The 17,843-nt window shown below is 33.0% G+C and overlaps 2 protein-coding genes across 3 annotated transcripts; both read right to left on the bottom strand.

The window, feature by feature from the left end:
- Window positions 1–7: 7 nt before the first annotated feature.
- LOC113519876 (fer3-like protein) lies at window positions 8–4,603 on the bottom strand. Of its 2 annotated transcripts, none has more exons than XM_052900394.1 (4): window positions 4,129–4,603; window positions 3,015–3,113; window positions 2,012–2,144; window positions 8–836 (listed from the first exon to the last, which is right to left on the bottom strand). In XM_052900394.1, exons 1-4 carry the CDS (start codon window positions 4,403–4,405, stop codon window positions 716–718), a joined length of 630 nt encoding a protein of 209 aa, XP_052756354.1. In that variant the 5' UTR covers window positions 4,406–4,603; the 3' UTR covers window positions 8–715. The 2 variants fall into 2 exon arrangements, with proteins under 2 accessions (XP_052756354.1, XP_052756353.1); XM_052900393.1 differs by having other exon boundaries at window positions 2,940–3,113; window positions 4,129–4,601.
- Window positions 4,604–9,209: 4,606 nt separating this feature from the next.
- Window positions 9,210–17,204, bottom strand: LOC113519875 (tryptophan--tRNA ligase, cytoplasmic). The gene is made up of 9 exons (XM_052900636.1): window positions 17,010–17,204; window positions 16,630–16,744; window positions 15,774–15,842; window positions 14,930–15,089; window positions 13,628–13,810; window positions 12,265–12,442; window positions 11,103–11,309; window positions 10,531–10,662; window positions 9,210–9,896 (listed from the first exon to the last, which is right to left on the bottom strand). Exons 2-9 carry the CDS (start codon window positions 16,739–16,741, stop codon window positions 9,735–9,737), a joined length of 1,203 nt encoding a protein of 400 aa, XP_052756596.1. The 5' UTR covers window positions 16,742–16,744; window positions 17,010–17,204; the 3' UTR covers window positions 9,210–9,734.
- Between the last annotated feature and the right edge of the window lie 639 nt (window positions 17,205–17,843).

Genomic DNA, 17,843 nt, shown 5'->3' with positions numbered 1-17,843 from the left:
TATTCGGAATTAAATAGATTCTTTTTAGACATAGTTTTACATACCGAAATCAGAATTGCGTGTGCATTTAATTACCCCGAGGCGGTGACCGCCAAGATTTCTCTCAAAGCTAATCTTACTGGCGCTTCGTACAATAACTCCTATTGTAAGTATCGATAATTGATCAAACACTGCTACAGGTGGCACGTTTAGTTAGCTCTTATAAGAGCTAACATCACATTCAATAGAAACAATATGTTACTATTGATGTTCACAGAAAAGTGTTTATTGCTTTAATCCTTCTTTGCATAATGGTGGAAATTTCCATCATAACATTGAATGCCCAAAAATTATATAAAAGAGCAAGTTCACTTTAAGTTGATCGTGTCTGGATACCTTTTTAATGTCCATTGCAGAAAAAAAACATAGCTGTCAAATTTATTTTTTTTAACCATTTTTTCTTTAATTTTGGATATGATTTGATTAATTATATCAGCTTGATTTATTTCACTAATAAAAAAAATCATGCAAAGAAGGGTTAAATAACTGTGAACCGATATAATTAGGGTTATGCCAGTTTATTAACGGCCTTATTGATCACTTTATCTATAAGCTTTAGTGTTATACATAACAGTTTAATATACAATTCTTTAGGCCAATGTAATTTAATGACTTGAACAAACAATACTACTCTTAGCTTCGCGTTTCTTATACGTTAACAATCCTGGATTCCTCGCTAAAACTTATGCTGGCGTCTTCTCAAATCCGACACGTGTATTTCAAAGAAAGCCGGATTATTTTCCGGGGAGCCACCAGCCAGCATATACTCCAGTTGTCTGATGTAAGATATTGCTATCCTGAAACGAATTACGTAAGCGTGAATATAATGGAGCGAGCTGAAAAAACAGATTAAAACATCAAGCTAGTAACGACGAGACAAAGGTTATATTATCGGAAATAATACACATGCGAGAATGATATTAGTAGTATGATTTACCAGAGGGAGACTTGGTACAAAAGTCGATTGCTTGAGTACCTCTGTCCCATTCGTGTTTCAACCGTGAAGCAGTTGTGTTTGCATGGCTGTGTTTCGGTTTGAAGGGTGGGATATGGCGTGAATTTACTGGGTACAGAGGAATAACACCTGAGTCCTCAGGAATAGCAACGCATGGGGGGTATCATGGGCGAAACAGTATACTCTGTTATGTCCATGGTACTGCTCATGTCTATAGGCGACGATTACCACTTTACATCAGGTGGGCCGTCAGCTTGTTTGCCATTCTAAGTTGTATAAAAAAAATAGTAGGTACACTAAAAGTTCCATTAAAATATTTTACAATACCTAAATATTTTAGATATCTAATATATACCATATAATTTCACCAATTGCATGGTTTCTAATGCCCTGTGTGGGTATTGAATATGCAATAACCAATATCTGTAGGTATATCTATCCCAGAACATCCATACCCGACTCAGATAAGAAAAATGTGTTTCCTAAATTAAACCTAGTTTTCTTTAATTACGAGTGAGTATATAATAAACATCATATGGTCCCAGCATAGAATAAGCCACCCCTTCCTTTCCCGTAGGTATTGTAAGAGCCGACTAAAGGAGGGCGAGGAATGGACAGCAGCGTCCATCTTAAAACCTCTCTAAAGCCTAACTGCGGGGAGAAAGGGATTGTTAGTAATGGGGTCTAACTGACGCATTGCTATCAATACACACCATCAGGTCGATCTTCACGTAGTTCCCCCTGGAAACCATCGTGGTAAATTCTAGTAGAATTCGTCACGATGGGCTGACCTGCATTCATCGTCACCTATCATCCCTCACTGGTGCCCGGCAGCATATACCGATAGCGCGGGTAGGGTTACCATTCCATTATTACCCATTAAAAAAAGTCTAACTGCTGTTGCCAATCCATCTGCCAAGCGTGGCAACTACTGGCAAAACCTCCCAAGGAGGAAGCTTATGTTCAGCAGTGTACAATTAAAGGCTGATGTAATAATGATGATATAAAAAAAATCACCTAAGACATTCGATCTTTGAGTATTTCTTCTTGGACGGCTTAGTGACTGGCAGTTTGGAGCGTAGCAAGTCGAATGCACGGTTCATATCTCGCATTCTTGTTCTCTCTCGATCACATGCAGTCTTCTTGTACTCTGCAACAGAAAACATTCGTCATATGATGATTGACTTCTATTATAATTATAATAATAAATGCATTTTGAAGAATTGCCCCACTATTCGAGATTAATTAGCAAAAGTAAAAATTAAAAGATTGTTTCAAACATTAGAAACCCCTTATGCGTTGCCATTCCTGAGGACTCGGGTGTTATTCCTCTGTACACACACAGCCATGCAAACACAACTGCTTCACGGTAGAAACACGAATGGGACAGAGGTGTCCAAGCAAACGGCTTTTGTGCAAAGTCTCCCTCTGGTATAATCTTTCACTGTGATACACTATTTAGAAACTGAATTCTAAGAAGAACCATAGATCCATAGTAGAGCTCTCCTATTACTGAGTCGATTCAGCCAACAAAAATAAACTACTTGTAGTGCCAATATTTTTTCCTTGTTCCTACATTTTAGTCGTTGGTACTATATTATAAAATCAACTACAATTCGAAACGAGTAGTGCGAGATGGTACGAGTGGAAAGCATCTGTATAAAAATGAGAAAGCCCGTGCTCGACAAGGTTCATTCTTTCCAACACGTGGAAATCAGCATAAATGGAAAAATCCAAGAACTGAAGGAAACCTAAATGAATAATTGGATATATTCTGTATTATTTGAGGGAGGCGTCAAGAATGTTTTAAATTGACGTACACGTCAAGCATAGAGCGAGTTATGAAAGTCTATGAAGGTTTGCATGTAAGAATTATTTTTGGCTTTCTCTGTCTACCTTGTATGGGATTCATGGTGATAGATAGATATAATTAGGAGTTACATGCCTTTTTCAAGCTGCAACGCCCGTTCTTTCCAATTCATAATAGTTTCTTGTGCGGTCTCATCCACGCCATATTTACCGGTATCCTGGGACTCGTGCGAGAAATCTAATGATGATTCCGAATTGGCTGTGTCCTGCACCACGCTCTCTCTGAACTCCTGCTCATAGTATCTTGGACCTGTGGAGGTCAAAATTACAATTAACTATCAAGAGACTTTATATAAAAGTTAACGGTTACCAGTTTCCATCAGATATGCCGTTAGTTTATTTGCAAATGTCTCTTTCATGCCAAAACCAAGGAATAGATTTAAATGAAATTTAGTACACGGGTAGGTTATATCTTCATTTAGCACACAGGATACATTTACTGACACAAACGGGTGAAGCCGCGAGTTACGGCTAGTAAAAAAAATTTATATATGTGAGGTGGTAAGTATCTTAGGTGTGTTTTTGTTGTGCAACTTAGAATGGTAAACAAGCTGACGAAAGTGCTGGAAAGTGGTAATCGTCGTAATAAACTATGTCGCCCATGATACTCTGAGTGTGCGCATATGGCTGTTCAATTTCATTTGTATAAATACTTAAAATAATTCTATATTTATCGAATCTTACAAAAATAGAATAACTAATTAACCAAGTAATGAAAAGGCCACGCCCATGTAATTCACAGCTATTGATTTATCCTCTGCAATAATTTGTCATTTTTATTTTGTTACATTTTAACAAATTCAAATCATCTTTTTTATTCAAATTCTCAAACAGACTTGTTTACAAGCACTTTTGAATCGCCAATTTTTTTGTAATCTATTGCAGGTTTCGGAAGGTTATTATCTGTTGAGAAGAGCTCACAAGAAACTCAACAGTTACTCTTTTAAATCTCTGTTAACATTATCAATATATTTAACCGAATATCTAAATAGATTTGGTACAACCAACAAAAACAACAAGTCTAGTGGGATTCTTTGTAGAAAAGTAGTATATATAGCTGCCTCTATCTTAACCTACTCGTATTTTTGTACTGATGTATTTCGGTTTGAAGAATACGTTATAGCAGTAAAAATTGTAGAGTACGAAGGCATAACACCTCAGTTCTTGAATGAATGAAATGAAATGAATGAATGGACGAATGGATTGTTTTGTTTGTCCTATCCGATCACAAATAAAACCTTAACTTATAAAATTATTAATCTTACCTTCATGACTTTGATGCTCCAATTCATGGGGTCTGAAGTATGTCACCCTTCTAGGTTCGTAATCGTCTAAAACATAAGATCTATGGTGCGATATAGTTTTATCATACTTCTTATGGGAGAACGTGTGTTCCTCTTTGGGTTTGTCGTCTTGCCGTCCTATTTCTAGAATAACTCTATCTTCTGTCTCCCTCTTCTCTTCTTCCTCCCCCTCTTTTACGACTGTATAATTCGCTATCAGAGGTATTGGCGCCTCATCGTCGTATGTTTGGTTGTACATGTTTTAAAACTGTTCCCACAAAACACTTATTGACAATTGTTGTAATCCTATTACTGCATTAAATTGTAAACTTTTTTCTAATAGTAAAAAAAAACTTAACGAATATTTTATAGACCTCTTCGGGTTTGATGTCGCCCGTGTGGTATCTACCTGTTGCGACTCAGGACTGTGTCATCCACTTTTCTGTTCAATTGTCATGTATATTGGATCAAAGTCGCTTGTTGTGTACACAAGTGTTCCACAATTTTTAGTTACCAAAGACACCGTTGTCTTGTGGCCTTTGTGTTGTTTCTATTGTTTTCGTATTTTATTGAAATATGTTATATTCGTCTCACATTTTATAATGTGTTTATAAAGAAAGAATTGTGGTGAGCTCCGTTATACATAGAACAATTTTAATGCAATGCAACTAAATAGTTGTACTATATTAGTACATAGGATAGTACAGTCACCATCAAAATTAATTAATTCTCAGTATTCCAAAACCTCTATAAGTAGTCACGTCAACCATTGTACATATAAGTTCACCCTCATACCCTACAGCCTAAATGGTCGCATACAACGTGGTTTCAGAGATGTTTTCCCTCACAAACACTCAGGTTATGGAATGAGCAGCCTGCCGAGGTTTTCCCAAGAGACTACAGAATAGGGTTCTTCAAAAGAGGGGTAAAGAGGTTTCTTCAAGGTCGACAACGCGCGCGTAATACCCCTGGTATTACAGGCGTCCATAAGCTACTATGACTGCTTACCATCAGGCGGACCGTATGCTTGTTTGCCAACTCAGTGGTATGAAATTCAGGGGGCAAGCAGTAGGTTCGCTTACTCGGATTAACGTTTGTATAAATAATAAACAAAGTCTATAAATAGCAAGATTTTATTCATCTTAGTATTACAAATACTGTTACGCTTAAAACACAGCCTAGTCATTAAATTAACATTAATTAAGGCCATACAAATACAATAAAAACATTTCATGTTTCATTACAAAATGCTGCTCTCGAAAGAAAAAATAATACGTGACAATATAGCGAGACTTTCTTAATAAATATTAGCCGTTGGGGGGAATGGGATTGTTAGTAATGGGGTCTAACTGACCCATTACCAACAACACACCTATCAGGTCAACCTCCAAGTGGTACCCCCTGGAAACCATCGTGGTTAATTCTAGTGAAATTCGTCACGATGGGCTAACTGACCTGCTTTCACTGTCACCTATCATCGCTCATTGGTGCCCCGCCAGCGTATACCGATAACGCAGGCAGGGTTACCATTCCATTATTATCCAATAAAAATAAATAAAAAAAGTAGCAGTTTAATAAATTATTAACAACGTAACTGGAGTTCACAACACTGCGTTTCTTTGTAATACATTTATATAAAGCATTATATATTTGATAAGTACAGTATTATTATACATGAGTTTTGTTTATAATATCAGATTCGATAACAATAAATCAGTGCTAGATTTATATTTCTCTAAAATGTAGAGCATTTCACATTCTGCCGCACTTCTTGGAAGGGGAGAGACATTCACTTTTGTTTGAAGACATGAATGGATGAAGATGATGTCGCATTATCGGAATTTCACTATTCTATGAACGGGTGGAGATGTTATGTACATACTAACAAATAAAAGTAGTCGAATATAAGTCATATTAGTATGCTTATAGAACTCATAATGCCTCCAGACATTCATAGAATAGCGAAAATCCAACAATGAACCATATCACCTTCATCTGTACATGGCTTTATTTATTTACCTAGACGTTTCTATGGGTATGAGTTACTAAGATAGATATTTTAAAAACATTACATGTTAAAAAATATAAATATAAAAAGAAACATGCTTTACAATTTTTTACAAGATTTTAAGTTTGCAAAACGTGCTGTCCATATACCGGGTGCCCTATACGACCTAAACACATAAAGTAAATCCAGCACTGATTAAATTTCACCATAAAAACATATTTTGCGACATATTTATTGTTTGAAACCAGGCAATGTTCGTGTAAGTAATAAAGTTTGGAAACTGCCACTCCATTTGTAACATAATTAATAAATCAAGCCCTAAAAATTTCATTCAAATTTGAAAGCTCAACATTCAGCATTTAACTTATAGTGACGATCCATTTTTAACTGTCTTCAAAAAAAGAGATGGTTCTATGATCGAAAAATGACATTTTGTGAAAAAAAAAATGTATAAGTACGCAATCTACTTCATAATACGTTATTTTGAATTTCTCTTTGTGTGCAAGGAGTATTTACTTCACGAGTAACAATTTAATGGGTTGGTATGATGATAAAATTTAACTTCTTTTTTATTATAGCACGACATGTGACACTTTCCTGAGCGAACTCAGAGATGATATGTCCATGAATACGACCAACCGAAAAGAGAATGTTCCAGTCTCAAAGCCGCACTATGCCAACTCACTAAGTGCTATCTTTATAGCGTGCACGTGTATGATCCTCGTTAATATATATATATATATATATATATATATATATATATATATATATATATATATATATATATATATACATAAGTATATATATATATATATATATATATATTAACGAGGATCATACATATATATATATAGGATTATATATATATATATATATATATATATATATATATATATATAAAACGTTCTAAAACCTATTATAACTGCATGTTCTGAAGATATCTTTAAATTGAGAAATTCATGCAAAAAAAAAATGATACACTTCCATAGTTAAAAAAGGTTAGACATTGGATATTTTTTTTTTTATGAATAAGTAGTTGCATTATAGTTCTTATTTTTCTATCCTATATTCTATACAGAGTCTTTTGTATAAATCTAGCTAAACTATATAGCATTTAACAACAGCGTAATAAGGTCTTTTTTAAATGAAACATGGGTGAGAGGGAGGTGATAATTCAATAAGTATAGGTGAACGTTTATTAAAGTGCTTAATTAAATAAATATTTAAACTTCAAACTGAGTAGTGGTGGTAGAATCATAATATATATATATATATATATATATATATATATATATATATATATATATATATATATATATATATATATATATATATATATATATATATATATATATATATATCTGTCACGCCTGTCTTCCATTAGGGTAGGCAGAAACAATGGAACGCCAAATGCTTCAATTCAAACAAACCTCTTTCGCTCATAAAAAAAAATCTTATTCAAAAATGCTGGAAATTTTTCACTTCAATTATTTTTTATACTTCAGTAGAAGTATTAATCTCGAATGCTATTTGCTTTAAGTATTTCGTAATGTATAAATATGGATTATGCATGGGAAAGATTTGCCATAGTTCCTGGCCTTATCGCAATTACTTGGCATAGGCGTAACATGTATAAATTTGCAATAAATGTTTACAATGCAATTTTTTTTTATAAATGATATAATTACCATTTAAAACTGCAATGGCATATACAATACATGTAATAGAACTAACGCAATTCCTTATACACTGCAATTAGAAAGAGAAAAGTTTTTTTTTTTTCACAAACATATTTTTTTGTTAAAAACATGGGCAAACTATTATCTCTGGTATGAACTGCGATTGTAAAAAAATATTTTTCTAAGATTAGACTTTTTATAACACCGATAGTCGTGATTTCTGAAAAATTATATATTTATAAAACTATGGTATATTAAATATAGTTGATATTCATTCAATTGCTAATATTATAAAGTAGAAAGAATTGATTTTTTGATTGGTTATTTGTAATAGATAAACTCGAAAGTACTGAAGCGATTTTAATAAATTTTGTAGCTAGAGACAGCTACATTATCAGCGAGTAAAGAAGATTATATGTTATGTATAAAAAAATTGAGATCCCGACGTAAATTACAAGTAATGTAAGCCAAGGTATCAAAAATTTGCCTATTAAACCTAACATAAAATACTAATTTATCTCCCTGATTTTATCATCAGGTTGATAACCTGATTAACCTGAAAGCGAAATTCTGTATAAATTAAATTTAGTGACTGCGTTTATTCTGCTATATGATGTATGATGACGATGATGGGAGAAAAGATGCGCTCGCGTATTTCATGATATTTTCATGCAATACTTAATGTACATAAATAAATATAGAGAGAACATATTTTTAAACAAATTGCTGTAAACATAATCACCATTTTGGAATATCACAATTTTCCACCTCACAATATATAATATAAATACATTAAAAAAAAAATTAAAACCCTCAGTAAACTTATTTCAACAATTAGTATTTTGTCACTTTCTTTATAAGTCATAAATAAGGGAGAAAAAAAGGGACAAAATCATTAATCATTAAAATAAAATTGTAAAACAATTGAGAATTGTATGAATAAGGTGGCATACCTTTCACGTTAATAAATTAAAAAATATATATATAAATAGGAAAAAAACTATTAATTACAACACTCATGTATCAAATATACATAATGTACTTCAAACGATGACATAAACAAGAGGTATGTATCATAAGGCGATTGCGACATGAACACGAATTTAATATACCAACAGATTTCATTTGACTTATAAAATTGTAAAGATTAAATTAAGGAATGGATAGATTATATTAAAGGATACTTAGAAGTGAATAACACAGGTACAGAATAGTCGAGAGTAAAATAAACTGGAGGGGGGCGTATACCCGAGAATAGGGTTCCTACCCACAAAAAAAACCGATTTCAATAGTGACAAAACTAGTTATTTTGGTCTATAAATTAAACTACGGAAACGATTTTGATAAAAATTTTACAGTACTAATATTTAAGTGTATTCTTTCAAGTAAAAAAAAAAAAGAATTCCCCAAATCGGTTTACAACAGACGGAGTTATGAGGTAACAAACATAAAACAAATACAACCACTCTTTGGAATCAACATCCAGCAGCAGTATTTCCAAACCGATACGACAACATAACCTTCAAGTAAAGAGCATATTCCTTTTTAAAAGGCCGGCAGCACACCTGTAATGCCGTTGGTGTTGTGGGTGATCATGGGCGGCGGTAGTCACTTACCATCAAGTGAGCTGCATGCTCGTTTGCCCCGTATTGTAAAACTCAATTGAGAACCTATTTCTTTTTGAAGTTGGTTGATGAATTACTTCCATAAAAATATTGTGACAAAAGTCTTACATTACTCTATCAGTTACTCTCGATTATATTGTGAGATAGTGGTATGTGAAAGGTAATATAAGTTATAGGTTTCATTTGTGTTCACCGCGCAATCACCATATAATAGTAACAAATTCCTCTCATTTAAAAAGTCATTGTTTTAATACAATAAATAGTCTAACTAACGCATTAAAATTCTATCGGCCTGATCTCGAAGAACTGCTTCAGCACATCGTCGGTGACGGCGGCCCGGCGCGCCTGGTACGCTTGCACGAACGGCGTGATTGTTTCTATGGCGATCTTTTTCAATTCGCCCGTTAGCAACTCGCCAGACTCGTACTGCTTCTTAATCTGTACATTAAACAAATGTATACATAGTAATTATTAACAGTGATGGTGTGCTTGCATGCCCGCTACGTGCACGAACTTTTACTAAAAAGTTTGTATATATTAGTATATTTATTTATTTATTAGTACAAGTATGTGTACATGGCGGACTTAATGCTAAAAGCATTCTCTCTCAGTAAATCATAGGGAAGTGTTAGAATACTCGAATGCGGTACTAGAAATTATTGATAAACATACATACTAAAATTACATATATAAACGAATAAATATATATGAATAACAAATATACTTACACATATATGACATATACTATATTATACACGAAATTGTGTATGTAAGAGTATGTATGTGTCGTTATCATCATCTCAGCTATTATCCATCCATTGCTGACTGCTAAACATAGTCCTCCCCCCTTAGATTGCCATAAAGAACAATCCTTAACTACCTGCATCTACTAACTCGTTTTAAGGTCATGCATTTAAAGTAATCACCTCAGCGGTCGTCCTACACTGCATTTGTCCGTACGGAATCGTCAGTCAAGAAGCTTTCTTCCCCATTGGTTGTAGGCGTGTGTGTATATGTATGTATATATATGTATATGTATGTGTTTATATAATATATGACTATAGGCTCTTACCTCATTTAATCTATCGTCATCTTCTAAGAAGAACGTCAAATATTTATACGATATATCTACGCTAGTGTTGCCTCCCTTTTCTCTATGTTCCTCGACCGTCGCTTGCCCACCAGAAAATGCATATTTATTAATCTAAAAACAATTGAAAAATATTATGTCTCATTAGTATCATAAAAGAATTAACTACAATACTTTAAGTACTTACTTTAATAAGCTTATTCGAGACTTTTAACGTTACTCTCATGAACATTCCTGATTATAACTTGTCTATAATATATATAGATAAACTCCTGTATTCATAAAAACTCAAACTACAAACCTATTTTAACTATTAAAGTGTTTTGTTACTAATTGTTCTTTCTAATTGAGAATTTAGCTGGTACTGCTCATGTCTATAGGCGACGGTTACCACTTTCCATCAGGTGGGCCGTCAGTTTGTTTGCCATTCTAAGTTGTATAAAAAAAAAGTTTAGCGCAGAAGCAAAAGGCAAAACATTTCAATAGCTAAAATAGATATATTAAAGGTTTGATACTTTTTATGACTTTAACTCGTATATAAAAATACCAAATACCTTATTTTTAATCTGCTTAACAGTATCATTCAGGAATATGGACGCGTTGGGGTCACTGGCTGACATTTTGTGCTGGGCTCCTTGTAGTGCCGGCAGGAAGGTGGAGTGGAGCAGCGACGGCTTGGGGAACTTGAGGCGCGCGGCCACGTCGCGGGACATACGGAAGTAGGGGTCCTGATCGATCGCGCACGGCACTAAACATGGTACCTGGAATAGATACGTCATAGGACTATTAAATGGAGAATCATTAAAGACTGTGTCCCACAAAAAAAAACTTCCATTGTAATAAAATTAGTTATTTTGATCTAAAAATTAAACCACTGTACCGATTTTGATAAAATGTCTATGGAACCAATCTGTAAAAACATATATACTTTCAGATAAAGAAAGAATTTTTCAAATCGGTTTAAAATTAATAGAGTTATGAGGTAATAAACAAAAAATACAACTGAATTGAGAACCTCCTTTTTGAAGTCGGTTAAAAATGAAATTGTGAACCTCACCTGCACTATAGGTATACACAGACATACTCTGCCAATGAAGGATGATGAGTGAGAATTAAGCCAGGTCAATTGGCCCATGGTGATGAATTTACCATAATCCAGATGGATTGTGTGGTGGTCAATTTGGTATGGTATATATTATTAGTACTAGATCTATATTGACAGCCGTGTGGTCCCAACTAAAAATCAGTCACCCCTATCCTTCTCGTGGATGTCATAAAACGCGACTAAGGGAACTCCATGGTCGAGGGATTGGCAGCAGCGTTCCTCTTAAAACATCACCAAAGCCTAACAGCGGTTGTCAACCAGCCTGCCAAGCGCGGCAACTACTGGCAACCCCTCCCCCCCCCCTTTATGGGAGGGTCTTATGTTTAGCAGTGGACAGTTAACGGCTATCACGATGACGATGATCATAAACTAGTTTAATACTACTCTTTACGATCCATTTTCGATTCTATTGAAGAGTGAAACAAATATGCATAACATATGTTTGTATATATCAGATAAGAATAATTTTAATGTTGTAATTAAAATATTTGGAAACAATTCCGATTTTATGATATTTTTATATTTAAAAGTAAATATTGGAATTAAACATCTATTCATTTCAAAAATAAGTTTAAAACAAAATTATACATACTATGTAATAAATAACTTACGGCTTTTTTTCCAAATATGAAAGGGAAGGACGTAGAAAAAGATGGAGCGGCCTCTACCGCTGGGAACGAGACTTTGCCGATGACGTCAGAGTCCCCGAAGCCGAAGATACCCTTGGCTTGATTGAATGTAACGCACTTCTGTATCCTTATCATGTTCTGGTAAAACTCTGGACATTTTCTAAATAAAATAAATTAAATATTAAAATATATACAATATACTGTCATTTTTTTTTTGTTGGATGAAAATAGATTGATAACCCCGCCTGCGCTAATGAGATACGCTGGCGGAGCACCAGTGAAGGGTGATAGATGAGAATGAAAACAGGCCAGTTAGCCTATCATGATGAATTCATCATGAAAAATTAATCATGACAGTTTCCAGGGGGAACCGCGTGGAGGTAGACCTGGTTAGGTACATTGCTAGCAATGGAATTTTTAGTCTTCATTACTAACAATCCCTTTCCTCCTATACTGTGCCATTACCGTGCGATCCCGACATAGAATGGGCCACGTCTTCCTTTCCCGTGGATGTCGTAAGAGGTGACTCAAGGAACGGGATGGCCAGTAGCGTAGCCACCAAAATCTTAACCGCAGTTACCAACCCGCGTAGCAAGCGTGGCAATTACTAGCAAAATGCCCCAGTAGGGGAGACCTATATTCAGCAGTGAACAACTATGGGATACTATGGTAATGATAAAGATACAAGATTCATAAATTACGCCCATCTCCCGATGGGGTAAGAAGAAACAGCATGAAATCATATGCTTCGATTCGGACAAATTTCTCTCATCAATCTATTCAAATGTATACTAGTGACTAGAACTGGCATAGTTACATAGAAATTTTAATTTTAGGTTATCATAATAACGCATTTGTACATTTGTTTTTTTTTTTTTTTGTAACAATATTCTTATGTTAGTAAATTTACATACTAAGCGCAAAGTAACTTTTCAAAGCCAGTTTTTGATAAGTTAAATTAGATATTTCATTTAACATGAATAAAAGGAACGGCCACCTGATACTGGGTATCACACATCGTCGATACCATGTGTGAACAATATTATATTATTTTTATATATCAATATGTATATAATAAACATATCTATGAGCTTATGTTTATAATAAAAAAATGTTTGAAATAAATGAATAAAATATATTTTAAGTAGTATTCTAATTATTTGATACTAAATTTTGTAATATGTTTACTGACCAGGACAAAAAGTAGCCTATATCCTTTACCATCGCATATACCATATGTATACACTAAACTTCATAGTTATTAGTTAAGCCGTTCAAGCGCTATAGAGTAACAAACAAACTCACTTTCACATTTATAATACTCGTATTAGAAAGTATTACTCACCCAATAAAATCCAGATCATTGAAAATAAATGTGTTTTTTGGATCGAAACCGACAGCTATAATATCCTTAGCATTGTTGAACGCCATCTGTCGAGCATCTTCAACTTTAATATCCCTCCACAAAACTTTCTCATCGTCCGTCAGTTGAATGACCAGGGGTACATTGAAGACGTCTTGCAGCCATCTGTGAATGGATTTATATATGTATCAATCTTCGCCGTATGGTCCCTAGCATGGAATGAGCCACCTATTACTGTCCCGTGAGTACGTAAGAGGGGACTAAAGGAACTTAATGGTCGAGGAATTGGCAGCAGAGTCCCTCTTAAAACATCGCCCAAGCCTAACGTTGGTTGCCAACCCGCCTGCAAAGTGTGGCAACTATTGGAAGCCTATGTACAGCATTGAACAGTTAACAGATATGGTTATAAAATACAACTATCTATTTTCACGATAATCTCCTTGCAGGGCAGGTATAGAGAACCGAATGTCAAAGGCCACTATCCTTACATACATGATAATTATATCTTACCATTTTACTATTCTGAAATAATAGTGAACCAAATGTTAACTTATTATTAATTATAAAAAGAAAGATATACATATTTTTTTTTATTGTTAGGGAGGCAAACGAGCAGACGGTCTACCTGATAGAAAGCGACTGCCATCACACTTGCATAACATAAACACTTGCAACACGAGAGAAATTGCTTGTGCTTTGCCAGCCTTTTCAATATTTGTAGGCACATTTTTTAATATTTCCCATATTATATCGTAAGAAGAAAAATGAAGACGAAAGCTCATTACAGAACCTAGATGTACAAGGTAAAAATATGGTGCAATATGAATATTTAAATATTATTGTTACCTTAACGACCTATTAACTTCGTAAAGCTGTGATTTATTTCCTCTAAGAGAATGATATACTCATAAATTACTACTAGCTTTTAACCGCAACTTCATCCACATGACCAGGATAGGTACGTTCACTGACCGGGATAAAAAGTAGCCAAAGTATCTATCATCCCTTATAATATGTATATACCAAATTTTATAGTGATTGGTTAGTCCATTAAGACGCTAAGTGGTAACAAACAAACTTTCACATCCATAATATTAGTAAGGATTACAACAACACCCAAAAAGGGGCTAGGTTTTATTACAATTTTTTCTTCCCTTGCATGATTATGCTTTATTTACAAAAGGGTAGTTAGTGATTTGTCATATTCTTATTTACATAGGTGTGGAAATGATCGCTGCACATTGTCAATACATCAATTAGAGATTAAAAATACCATTCACTTACTTGGTGAATACAAAAGGTATCATATGTCCTATGTGCATGCTTTCAGAAGATGGCCCTCTACCTGTGTACAGGTAGAATTTCTCACCCTTCTCATACAGAGAGAGAATATTGTGGAAGTCACGATGCGAGAAGAATATGCCGCGCCGTAGAAAATGGTGTGCTGGAACATGGCAAAATATTGAAGTTACTAATTGATAATGAAACTCTTATATGACTATCTATGCCCACAACTTCCTATGGATGATGGACATGTGTCTTTCTATTTTGTTATACAATGAAGAGCTTGGAAAAATATCTATTTAGAGAAAGAGAAATTTTTAAATAAAAATTATTTCTTATTCTAAAATAGATCCATTTTTAAAGGATCATTCTGAAATATTAATTATCACATGCTACTCAATATTACTATAGGTTACTTATTTTATCTAATATAGTTGACACCAAAAGATTGTTTTCCTGCTATATAAAACATGTTTTTGATATGGAAATAAAATCAATAAATATTCAGCATTTTCTCTCAGAATAATATGTCAAAAATTAATTAGTTATATTTTTAATAAAATCAGTTATTCTTGTAAAAATAAAAAAAAATTATACATAAATATAAATCATGTAAATTTTATTGTTAAAAGTTTCATAAGCACACAATATTTTTAATATAATAACTAACCGGTTAACTTATTAGATTGAGAAAGCTCATCTAGTTTAGGGACCAATTCGTGATCCTCAATCATGAGAGGCTGTGACGCAAGCGTGAACCTGACTGCACTCGCGTAAGTTAAACTAGTAGTTATTACATTAAAATAAATATGTAAATGTTTTCACAAGAAAAGAAAAACTATACCTCTCTTTCCAGTGACAGTTTCAAACCTCTGTATAAGGCTCTCATCTATCTTCTGACTTCCAAATCTTTCTAAAAAAACAAATAATTTATATTAAGGATTCTGTAACTAAATGTTAGTTTAAAAAATAACATATATTCCATAGTGAATATAGGAAACATAATGCACATAAACCAGCTGTTCATGTCTACAAATGACGGTTTTCACTTTTCATCAGACTTCTGATGGTCTATCAGTCTTTTTATCATAGTTATTGCATGTTGTATAAGAAACTTAAACCTTAAATGTGCAATAATAATAATCCTACACTTGTAGGATTGAATATTGACATGATGAGATGGGTAAGACACTAAATATACTTATATTCAGTGTCCTACCCATCCCTATTTTTTATTTTAAAACTTTTAAATAGACTATTATGGTCATTTACATAGGCATCATATTGAATTCTGTGATATTCATATCTATAGGCATTGTAACCATTGTCTGCAGACTTTTTCCATCAGATAGGCTATCAGCTTGTCATAGTAAGTCACTTAAAAATTAGAAAATGTGTGCCAGCCATTTTCAAGTTACTTATCAACAAGCAACATTTAATTTTTATTCATATAAATTGTGCTTCAAAATTACAAAGACAAAACAAATACTTTATAAAATAAATATCACATTTAAATATTCCTTATTCATAATTATATAGCTTATATACTAATTATTTTTGCAACGGCTGGGTGGTATAACTATAGTGAATAAGAGTAGTTTAGCTATGAAAGATATCTCTTCCAGACAATCAGCCAGCAATAATAGAGGTAATAAAATAATTGTTTACTGTAATTATAATTAATGCTTATTTATACTTACTAATTAGTTTATCATAATCTATGCCCGTTTCAGACTTTCCTGTTACATTCCATGGGTCAACTACATCATCGTCATCATTTACAGATAAGTTCTCCATCTGTTGTTCTACCATTGCCTAAAAAATAAGACATATTTGACGAATAAACATTAGGTAGCCTAATTTTCTAAGCATATGTTTAAATAATATCTAAATTGTGAAAAGCAAGTATATAATACTGTTATGGATACCTGAAATAGAATGAGATTAAACACAACACATGAAAACATAATATAAATTAATAAAAAAATTCTAACTCTATCACTAGTAAAGTATATAATTTTTAAATTATATTATTCCAAAAGGTTAAGTCATAATAAATTTAATACTCATTAATACTTACGTGATATTAAAATTGTAAAGTTACAAAAAGGAAGAAATTACTTTGCTCTTAATTTTATTAAGTATAGAATTGAATGATGCAATTCCTATGTAAAAAATATGACTATAAATTTTACTCGTGCACTTAAAATTGAATACACATTTTTTACATCACCGTATTCACCGCTACAGCGAACAAGTTGCTTGCAAGTGAAGATACATTTATACGTCAGTGTCAATGTCAACATCAACGTCAACTCTTTAGGGTTTCCAATCACATTCATAATTTCGAATACAGTATTTCCAATTTTAAAATTTATATCCCAATAATCGAATACAGTAATAATATAGCATAATACAGTAGTAATATTCCCAAAGAGGGTTGACGTCAGGCAGGCGGCCAGTTGTAAAGCTAAGTCAAATGTTTTTGTAATATGGATAAAAAACATATGGAAAAAAAAGAAGAACCGAATACAGTAATTATTGAAAAACTGAAGAATAAACAAATTATTTATCAAATAAATCAATTAATAATGATGAATAATTATTAAATTATTGAACAACTATACTCTTCATTATTATAACAATATTTACTACTGTAAATATAAAAATATAGTCTATTATATATACACCTAACATCTACCTGCTATAAATATCAAGAACAAGTACTTAAAAAATATTTAAAGATAAAATTCTTTTTTGAAATCACTGCCAGATTATATTATTTGTGTTATTGTTATTTTATTCTATTTTGTTAAAAAACATTTACTTAAATGTGTTTCATTAAAATTGGAATTTTATTTTTTATCATTAAACGTAGAATAACTGTCAATGCTTGTTACCGCTTAATATTAAA

Source organism: Galleria mellonella, unplaced genomic scaffold (assembly GCF_026898425.1).
Source record: "Galleria mellonella isolate WM207_F2 unplaced genomic scaffold, CSIRO_AGI_GalMel_v1 utg65, whole genome shotgun sequence".
Classification (NCBI taxonomy): Eukaryota; Metazoa; Arthropoda; class Insecta; order Lepidoptera; family Pyralidae; genus Galleria; species Galleria mellonella.
The sequence above is the reverse complement of the archived record's forward strand: the minus strand, read 5'-3'. Positions and strand labels throughout refer to the sequence as shown.

Excerpts from the sequence above, each read along its gene's own strand:
- LOC113519875 (XM_052900636.1), bottom strand. The coding sequence starts at position 16,741 with ATGGTAGAACAACAGATGGAGAACTTATCTGTAAATGATGACGATGAT. Across the intron at positions 15,843-16,629 it reads AGATTATGATAAACTAATTA|AAAGATTTGGAAGTCAGAAG; the intron begins GTAAGTATAAAT and ends TTGTTTTTTTAG. Across the intron at positions 13,811-14,929 it reads ATACCTTTTGTATTCACCAA|ATGGCTGCAAGACGTCTTCA; the intron begins GTAAGTGAATGG and ends ATCCATTCACAG.
- LOC113519876 (XM_052900393.1), bottom strand. The coding sequence starts at position 4,405 with ATGTACAACCAAACATACGACGATGAGGCGCCAATACCTCTGATAGCG. Across the intron at positions 3,114-4,128 it reads GGAGCATCAAAGTCATGAAG|GTCCAAGATACTATGAGCAG; the intron begins GTAAGATTAATA and ends TGACCTCCACAG. Across the intron at positions 2,145-2,939 it reads GGCGTTGCAGCTTGAAAAAG|AGTACAAGAAGACTGCATGT; the intron begins GCATGTAACTCC and ends TTTCTGTTGCAG.